Source organism: Vigna unguiculata, chromosome 7 (assembly GCF_037176805.1).
Source record: "Vigna unguiculata cultivar grain cowpea cultivar isolate G323 ecotype 2 chromosome 7, ASM3717680v1, whole genome shotgun sequence".
Lineage (NCBI taxonomy): Eukaryota > Viridiplantae > Streptophyta > Magnoliopsida > Fabales > Fabaceae > Vigna > Vigna unguiculata.
The window spans coordinates 15,576,526-15,586,471 of NC_140798.1; the positions used below are offsets into that span (position 1 = coordinate 15,576,526).

General features: G+C 33.5%; 1 protein-coding gene and 1 pseudogene across 1 annotated transcript; both read left to right on the forward strand.

Moving 5' to 3' along the window:
* Positions 1–430: 430 nt before the first annotated feature.
* LOC146884665 (uncharacterized) lies at positions 431–1,495 on the forward strand (the record flags this gene model as incomplete). Its single annotated transcript, XM_085675964.1, has 5 exons — positions 431–494; positions 600–730; positions 812–1,018; positions 1,103–1,333; positions 1,418–1,495. Coding segments are annotated over exons 1-5 (711 nt in total), but the record flags the coding sequence as incomplete, so codon positions are not given.
* A 1-nt stretch (position 1,496) lies between these two features.
* On the forward strand, positions 1,497–9,608 carry LOC146884666 (uncharacterized; annotated as a pseudogene).
* The last annotated feature ends 338 nt before the right edge of the window (positions 9,609–9,946 follow it).

Below are 9,946 nucleotides of genomic sequence, written 5' to 3' on the forward strand. Positions count from 1 at the left end.
CTCTAACCCTTTTATTAAAGTTTTATTAATAAAGCATTATTGCTCTCAATGAGGAGTTGTATACATAATTCACAATGCTATAATTGGAGACATAGAAGACAAAACAATAGTGGTTATAGTTCAGAACAATTAGAACATGAAAAATAACATTTGGTTTGACATTTTACACATGTTATCTGTTTCACCTTTGACTCATTGTTACCAATTATTTCAAGCAAATCCTCAACAGGCTTAATTCCAAGAATTCCCCCTTCTCTTTTGTGTCTTCTTTTAGTAGTTACTTCAATTACACGAATAAAAAGAATGATAGTTTTGCAATAGATAGTAAATTTTCTACAGGCAGTATTCATATTCACTTGTGAATTTTGTCGAATAGCTCATAGAAATTATTTATTAATTCTCACTAATAATTATTTATTTTAATAGGGAAATGTCCGGTGACACACCATTTGGTGACCTTCCCCCATTACAAGGTGGGGACAAGATTCATTTGTGTACCAAAAAAAATGGTAGGCGTGGAACTAGGTGGAGAGAGTTAACAGTCAGTCGTAGTGCAGATTAGAGATTGCCTATCCAATTTGATATGTAAATTGGTAAAGCTTTGGGAGATAATAGCACAAAATTCACTAGCTTTGTGGCCTTGCTTTGTAGGAGCAAGTCATCCATTCTTATAGATGATTGGGATCATGTTCCAGAGACAGTAAAGAATCAGATTTGGCTAAGTGTCCAAGTATGAAATCTTAACTTATATAATTTATTACGTACATATATAAATGATATTTAACATATGTAATCCATTCTTATTATACAGGTCACATATGATGTCAAAAACAATAATCTGTTGAGGACGAAATGGATTTCATTTGCTGGGGAACAATGGAAGGGTTTTAAGACAGACTTTACAAGTCATTATATCTATGGTCCCTTAAGTGATAGAAACCCTTGTGAGAAGTATTCATTCCTTGATGAAGACACATGCCAAGCTTTTAAGGAAAGGCAATTAAATCCTATCTTTCAGGTAAATTCATATTATATGTAGGTTTAACTATTTAATTGAACATATTGCTAACGTAAATCATTCTTTATACTTTAGTGCTCATAGGCTAAGAGGAAATATGCAAAAGAGATAGCAAAAAAGAATGTCTACCCCCACAGATTGTCTCGTGGGGGTTATGATAAATTGGAGCAGAAGATGATGAAAGAGGCATCTGCCTCTAATTCCAGTGGGACTACTGTTACGCATCCTCCTCACCATGATAAATGGAAAAGAGCTCGTCAAAAACCAACAGGGGATTACATATCTGCAGAAATAGAAAGTGTAACTAGGCGTATTGTAAGTAACTCAAACTAATTTATTTTTAGATGTATATTAATATATATATATTTTTAATCTTAACTTAAAGTTTTTGTGTTGTAGGATGAGTTGGTCGAGCAAAGCACACAAGGATCATTCACTCCACAAGGGCGTGAGGACATATTGGCAGTTGCCATTGGTTACCGTAGGTAAAATGTATGCATTGGGGTCAACCATACACCATGCAACCATTGTAGATGATATGATGAGAGTAGTGGTTGTAGATGTTCGAGATGCTACTGTTCGAGTCCCAGTGCCCACTCAAGAGGTTAAGACAGTGGGTCAGGCCCCTGGAAATTTTATCCTTTGGCCAGTTAGATTAGCAAAAGTAATTGAAAAGGAGGTAATTGTCCTTACTTGTTTTAATTATGCATTTATTTACATCGGTGTATATTAATGTTATTTATTACTTTAAATATGTATAGCAGATTAGAGTACAAGAAAAGGAAGATGTGAAGGAATCATTACCACAACAGACAATTCTAGAATGACTTGGTGCAATGGCAGCGACTATCGCCTTGCAACCTATACAATTAGAAATGCCTCCCCAAGCCACAAATAGGACCTTTAACACCCCTTTTTTTATATGTCAAAAGGATATTTTTGAAGTTCTCTCTAGCACAGATATGTTATGTATATCAGTAATACAACTTTGGTTGTTGTAAGTAAACTTTTATTACTTTTGTGAAGTTTGAATATATTCAATATGATATTCTTATATTATTTATTTTCAATGTTTAAGGTATTTACATCGTAGATGCACTGAGAAGAAGAATGATCACATATATGGATTTATTGATCCTATTGCCATTCAAGACATTAGGAATAAAAGTGAAGAGGTTCAAAAGTGCCTATTAGAGGCATTTGATGTTGGGAAAAAAGAAATGTACTTAGCGCCTTATTTGCAGCAGTAAGAATGCCTTTTATACATTAAATTATATTTATGTAAAACTTAATTTTATATAATGATATTTGAATCTGCAGGGGTCACTGGCAATTGCTGGTAATTCTTCCTCAGAAGTTTGTTATGGTTCTTTTGTGTTCATTACACAAGAAGCCTAACACTTTGAAAATTAAAAGTACTTTACAAGTGTAAGTTTTTTTATTAACTTATTTTTTGTGTTATATAATTTAATTTTACTAAGTTCCATATTAGGCACAATTTCAATATACATTAAATTTTACAGAGCAGTTGAGGCTCATTCTAGGTTGCAAGGACAACAAATCACTTCTACAAAGAAGTTGCAGTTCATTACGCCAACTATAAGTAGTTAATCTTCAAACTGTTGAAATACAATTATCAAATTTATGATATTATATGAATTTAACTTGTAGTGCTCACGTCAACCGGGAAGCTATGAGTGTGGATATTATACCATGAGGCACATGCATAGAATCATATCCGCAAACGTTGTTGACTCATGGGATATGGTAATATGTACAATTTATAAATCACATCTTAAATATTTATCACTAAAAGATTGTTGACTCAACTATTCATTGTGTAGATTTTCAATGACACATCTCCAATGGATCAAGGAGTTTTGAAGGAAGTTCGTGAGCAGTGAGCTTTGTTTCTTTTAAGTGTTTATATAAGATTGTGTTAGGTGTTTTATGACTTATATAGTAATTCATTTTGGAGTAGTATTATATTTCATATAAACATTAGATTCTATTTCATGTAAATATTAGATTGAATGAGATTTGTTTTCTGGATGTTTTGGGTAATTATATACAGTATATAAGATGATGTTAGGTGTTTTATGACTTATATAGTAATTCGTTTTGGAGTAGTATTATATTTCATATAAACATTAGATTCTATTTCATGTAAATATTAGATTGAATGAGATTTGTTTTCTGGATGTTTTTGGTAATTATATACAGGTTTGGTATGTGGTAAGAAGCATAAACAAATTTTTCATAAAAAAATAATAAATCACTTTTTATACCGGGTGAGGTCATACTTGGTGTAAAATGTGTAATTTTTTATACCGGTTGGAACTATAATCGGTATAGTAAGTCATTTTTTCTTACATAACTTTCCATTTCCAAGAGGACTTTCTATACCGGTTTTAGAAATGATATAAAAAATAAATTTTTTATACCTCTCATGGAACCGATGTAGAAAGATCAAACCTTCTATACCACCTGCATCTATACAGATGCTAGAACTGGTATAAAAAGCCTATTTTACAATATACATTATTATCGTTATTATAGTGTTATAAATTAATTAGATTCCATCAATATATAATTTAACATAAAGGAACGAGTAAGAAAAGTAGGAAATAATTTTAAATATTATTCATAGGTTGATATGCTACTCAGTCATTTGGTTTGAGATATACTTAGCCTAGATATATGAAAATAAGAATTGCATTATATTGACCAGGATAATATCATGTTGGTTAGGTCATCAACGATGACAAAGTTTCATTAAGTTAAGACAATAGCTAAAACATATTAGCATATGGTTTGAGATATACTCCGCCTAGATATATGCAAATAAGAATTGCATTATATTGACCAGGATAATATCATGTTGGTTAGATCATCAACGAGGACAAAGTTTCATTAAGTTAAGACAATAGCTAAAACATATTAGCATAGTATTTAGACAAAATTAATCAAGATAATTAGTTACGTGGACAAAACCCATCAAGGTAAAAATCTATAAACATGGTATAAATAGCACAATATATGAGGTAAATTAATTAAGTTTCATTATTACTATATTTATTTTCATCTAATGCACTTGCCTGACATGTGTGTTAGAGTGTCTTCTACAAGCACACCCCATTCAGTTTTGGGAGACAATAACCTAGAACTAGAGATGATGGCAACCTCCTTATCTAGGTTATGGTTAGTAGAATAGGTTTCCTTTTGGACCTTATATAATGACAAAGTAACATAGGGTTTTTAGGGTTGGAGAGACTCATTAAAGAGGAGTGCACACTTTGGTTGACTATTGGTGCTTTTAACTCAAATTTTTTAATTCATTATTAGTAACATTTTGCCTTAACCAATAAAATTTTGGGTGCTTTTAATTGGCGTTCTACTCTATAATGGGCAATTACTTTTATCAATTCTTAGTTTCTTTTCTTTTATATATTTTTACTTTTTCGTATTAACTTTGATTAGGTATGATAATAGGATTTCTATCTCTCAAACATCAACCATTAAATCTTCAAGGTATTCATTTCTTTCTTTCTTTTTGTTTTAATTTTATTTCCTTTTGAATTATATTTGCTATTATATAATTGTTCTTGTTCTCTCTCATGGATGCTTTATTGTAACTTTAATATATGACATGTATGAAGAGTGTAAAAGGGAGAGGAAGAAAAGAGTGAAACGATAAGGAATGATGCAGAATACTAACAAAGCAAGATTTGAATTAATTATGGGATTGGGGTTTAATAAGAACAATAAGTGGTAGAATTTCAACAACAAAAAGTGAGGACTTTGCCTCCAAGGGCAATCCCAATTTAAGGAACGTGCTATTTTTTTTTCTTCTTTCACCATTCAATTTGATGGGACTTGTGGCTTCCTTTTATACACCAATTACAATTAAAAAAAGAAACACAAAGGAAGGGAAGCGAATGTTATTTCCGTGGGTGATGGAATGAAGAGAAAATCATTCCCTTTTCATTTATGGTTTTGTAGTGAGTTTGTTTCATAGAGGAGGAAAATATAACAGAAACAAAAATATTCATCTATTTCTTTGCATTATTTATTTGGTATAAATATTTGTATCAAATTGATCTAGATCAAGAAAGTTTGATAATATGAGTTATATATATATATATATATATATATATATATATATATTATACCAGTTTTATATATCTATTTACTATTTAGTTTGTTTTTTATATGTGAGGTATAATAAGGTTTGATTATTTTGTTCTCCTAGTGACATTACATTTAATTGGGTGCTCTTATGTTTGTAGATGATTGAACCATTTAAAATTAAATTCTAAAATGTTTGATACTTTGAAGTCCAGTAATGCTCAACAACTTGAATCAAGTACATGTAAGCATGTAAATAATTTAAGTGCAATGAGGAAGCACAAAAGGTTAATTGAATTCTATTAATTTAAATGTACTCAATTTTAATTTATATATTTAGTATTAATAACATTAAATTTGCTTTATGTGTTGGAACCTTTATTTGGTTTAATCATATTGGTAACACTTTTATCTTGGTTCAATAATGTATTGAAAGGTAGATCACATTGTTAGTTTTGAAATGGTTGAAAAGCCAAGAAGGGGGGGTTGAATTGGCTAGTTAAAACTTTAGGCTATTTTTGCAAGCTAAAAACCTCCTTTAATTGAATCAAATAGATCACCAAGTTAGGATGCAAACAGTACTGGACTATACACTTTCAGTCGATCAAAAACAGAGTTAACAGATTGATTTTACTAAACAGATTCTATTCTGGTATAATCAATCGATTGAAACTGAAAAACAGTCGACTAAAATACTGGGAAAAATGCAGAAATGTGAATTTGAATTTTAAACCAGAAACAATGCTCAAGAATGATCAAGATCAGTTCCAAATGATTATACAAACATGCTCAATGCTTCAGATGCTATAAAAACATGCATGAACATGGAAAAGATGATTAAAGCACAAGTTCTTGAAACTTTAAAATGAAAATGCAAGAGAGAAAGGTTAGAGAAGAGAGGGCACCACGAATTTTTATACTGGTTCACTCAAACCTGAGCTACATCCAGTTTGTCAAGGCAACCTGAGGTTGACTTTGCACTATTTCAAAAGTTTTACAAAGAATCCACCCTTACACTTCCAAAATATGCAAAAACACCACAAAAGACTCTTGAATCACACAAGAATCACACCAGCACAGCAAGAACCCTCTTGCAGACCTGGAAAACCACCAGGCACACACACAAAGCTTGAGAAAGATCAAACCTTAGTGGTAGCACAGCCTTGCCTACCACACACCACTTTCTCCAAGCTTCAAACCAAGCCAAAAGCTTCAAGAATTGATCCAAGATCAATCTTCAATAGCTGCAACACCTATGATCACGAAGGAGAGAGTTTCCACACGTTTCCAGAACCAAATCGTGCTCTAAAATGATCAACAAACCTCTCTTTCGAAAATCACAGCTTTAATAGTCAAACTGTTACGAAATTCAACAGGTTGATTTTTAAATCAATCGGTTGATTTCACTTGACTTAAGTGAAATTAGTCGATTAAAGACTAAATCAACTGATTGAATTTGTTGCAGCTTAAGACTACTGCAGCCAATCTTTTAACCTGTTAAAAAGTCATTCAACAGATTAAAAGAGACATTTTAACCTGTTGAAAAACCATTCAACAGATTAAAAACACAACAAAGACCAAACTACATCTAATTAATGCTTTAAGGTCTACAACATGAATTACAAACTACAAGCACACTTTCTTAATGATGTAAGTACATGGAGAACACACATTCCAGCCTTGATCACCATGGATATCATCAAATCTCCTTTCCTTCATCAATGTAGACTTCATTCCAATGTTTATGGCTTCAAGATAGTTCAAAAGAGCTTCATTCAATCTTCATCAAATCTTCAAGAAGCAAACCACCTTGGCTTCTCATGTCAACACACATGTCATATGACTACTTTATTAGAGTTTTTCTAATTATTGGAAGATTTAGCTTTTCACAAGTATTTCATCAAATATGAGAGTTTTTCTGATATATTTTACATTTTAAAATATTAATTGTTTCTTTTATCTATTTGCACGACCAAAATGATTGATTGAAGATACTACAATTTATTATTGTACTTAAAATAGTTATTTAATTTAAATCTTTTAAGGTGGAAATAGTTCTCTTGTATTAAATGTTTGTATTCACCATTACATACACTAGTGCATTTTAGAGTTTTTACATCGCAATATCTGCCTCGGTTCCTACGTACTTGCTGCATATAAACATGTGGTGGCATTTTTGTAATTAAAGACACCTTTTATGCCTCGGTTAGTATAACCGAGGCATATAGCTTAAAAAAATTTACGAATTCGCACTGCTCACAAAATTTGAAAATTTTTAACTGCTTTTATGCCTCGGTTACCACAAAACCGAGGCCTAATAGCTTTTTTGCTTCAGGTTTTTTTACCCGATGCAGTTACTTGGCTGTATTTTTTTTGTTTTAATTCACTGATAGAATATGCCTCGGTTCTTTTATAACCGAGGCAGTATGGACCTTTTTGCTTTGGGTCTATTGCCAACCGAGGCATATAGTAAGACAATATGCCTCAGTTTCAAATTAACCAAGGCAGTATGGCTTCGTAGGGTTTAAAAAACCCTAAATCCTTTCGCAGCCGCAAACCATCTCGATTTTCTTCTTCCCCGAGCATCCCCACACAACATCCAAATCTTTTCTTCATCTTCCACTACACCCCAGCTTTTGTTTCGGCTTCACCACCGCTCCTTGGGGGTGTCGCTGGACCGGCTTCTGTCGTCCAAGAGGGGTGTCGAACTCGCTCATGCCGACCATCAAGCGGTCGCAAGCGAACCAGCGGCGACAGAGCCAGCACGGGGGCACGACGTCGTTTCTGAAAGTGGAGCTGAAGCACTTCGTTTTGTCAATCCTCGATGATCTAATTATGAGTCAGGATTTCGCGGAAGCAGGGTTTCGAAGCTGTGACATCAAACTCGCACTGCTTTAACCGCCGCTTCCTCCGATTCATCACTGGTTCGCTGGTTCGCCCGGGCCCCTCTGGTTTTTCTCTGCAACCTCGAACCGGACCGCCCGACGAAAATATTCGCAGGATCGCGGAGGTGCTGTCGAGAAAGAGCAAGCGAAAACCTTTATTGATGGACTTGGAGCAGCAATGCAAGGGCTGTTCTGGTTCTATGGTTGTTAGTTTTGGTGAGGTTGAGGTTTTTGTTGGGGAGGATGTAGATGTCGATGTTGTTAGGTTTGTTGTTTCGGGGCTAACGAGGTTGCTAAAGATTGATGGCGAGAAGGTTTCGTTGTTGGGTGTGGCGGAAACCTCTCACGCAACCCTTCATTCCGCCTGCACCGCCGCTGCACCGTCGAAATTTTTTATTTTATTTCTGATACACAATTAGGCCTCGGTTGGAGGAAACCGAGGCAGTAACTACTTTTTCTACCTCGGGTTAATAACCGGGGCATAAACGATAGTCTTTTTACCTCGGCAGTATATGCCTCGGGTGCGAACCCGAAGCCCAAAGTGCAAAATAACCGTTGTCGTTTGCCTTCCCTGCACTAGTGATATTAATCGTCTATAAACTTTGTCATTAATATTTGTACTGGTATATCTTACATTTTAAAATATTAATTGTTTCTTCTATTTATTTGTAGAACCAAAATGATTGATCGAAGATACTACCATTTATTATTGTATTTAAAATAGTTATCTAATTTAAATGTTTTGAGGTGGAAATAGTTCTCTTGTATAAAATGTTTGTATTCATTGTTAGTGTACCAAAGTGGCCAAAATTAGCTGTTATGAACCAACGACCAAGTTAGCTGCTATGGTAAATATATTCGGAGTTGACCACTAACTTAGGGAAATTTCCAATCCTAAAGGTTGTTTACTAATAAGTGTTGGCACAAGCAAGCTTGAAGCAAAGAATTGATAAAGCCATGTACATGAAGATCACATGTGTTTGATGAAGATTCACTTGAAGATTATATTTTTAGTGTGTTAAATATGGAAATAATGTGTTAATTATAATGATTAGGTGTTATATTATGTTGGTGGGCTATATAACATAGGTTAGATGTCTTGTTAGCCTTAGTGTCTCTTTTAATATGTTAAAATGTGTTTTAATAAGTTAAAAGGCTTGCAGTATATAGTTTCTGATATGAATGTATTCAGTCAGTTGAATTATTTTTCAATTGACTGATTTCACTTAAGTCAAGTGAAATCAGCTGACTATACGAAAAATCAATCGACTGATTTCACTTAAACCCAACTATGTATGTTGTGTTTTCGAGAGCAGAACTAAGTTTCTGAGTTTTTGAGCGCACAATCTTGTCATTCTTCTCTGGAAAACTCCTTCTCTATAATACACAGTTGCAACGTGAAGTTTGAATATCTTGGTTGATCTTGGAGACATTTTGGCTTGTGAGTAGCTTAAAGAACACATGTATGGTTGGCTAGAGAGAGCCACCATCAGGTTTGGATGTTCGTGTGCCTCTAGTTATTTTGCCTTATGTGATTTCAGGTGTGTAAGTGTGATTCTTGCAGGGTAGTTGTCTAGATTTTTATGACTCAAAAATCTTGTGAGATTCTTTGTTCAAAAGTCTAATCTTAGTGTTTGATTTGTAAAACTTTTGAATATAGTGGAAACCAGACTCAGGTTGTCCTGGTAAACTGGATGTAGCTTTGTGATTGAGTGAACCTGTAAGACTCGGGAAAAATTAAACAGTTAATTAAATAATTATTTAATAAATGCGGGTAAAGAGAACCTTTAAGGTAATAAGTGCAGAATGTTATGACGTGGAAAAGTACTAGCTCAAGTGGTTGAGAGTACTTTGATTGTGTGAGAGGACTTTGATTCGAGTCCTATGTATGCCACTTTTGTGTGTTATTAAATTA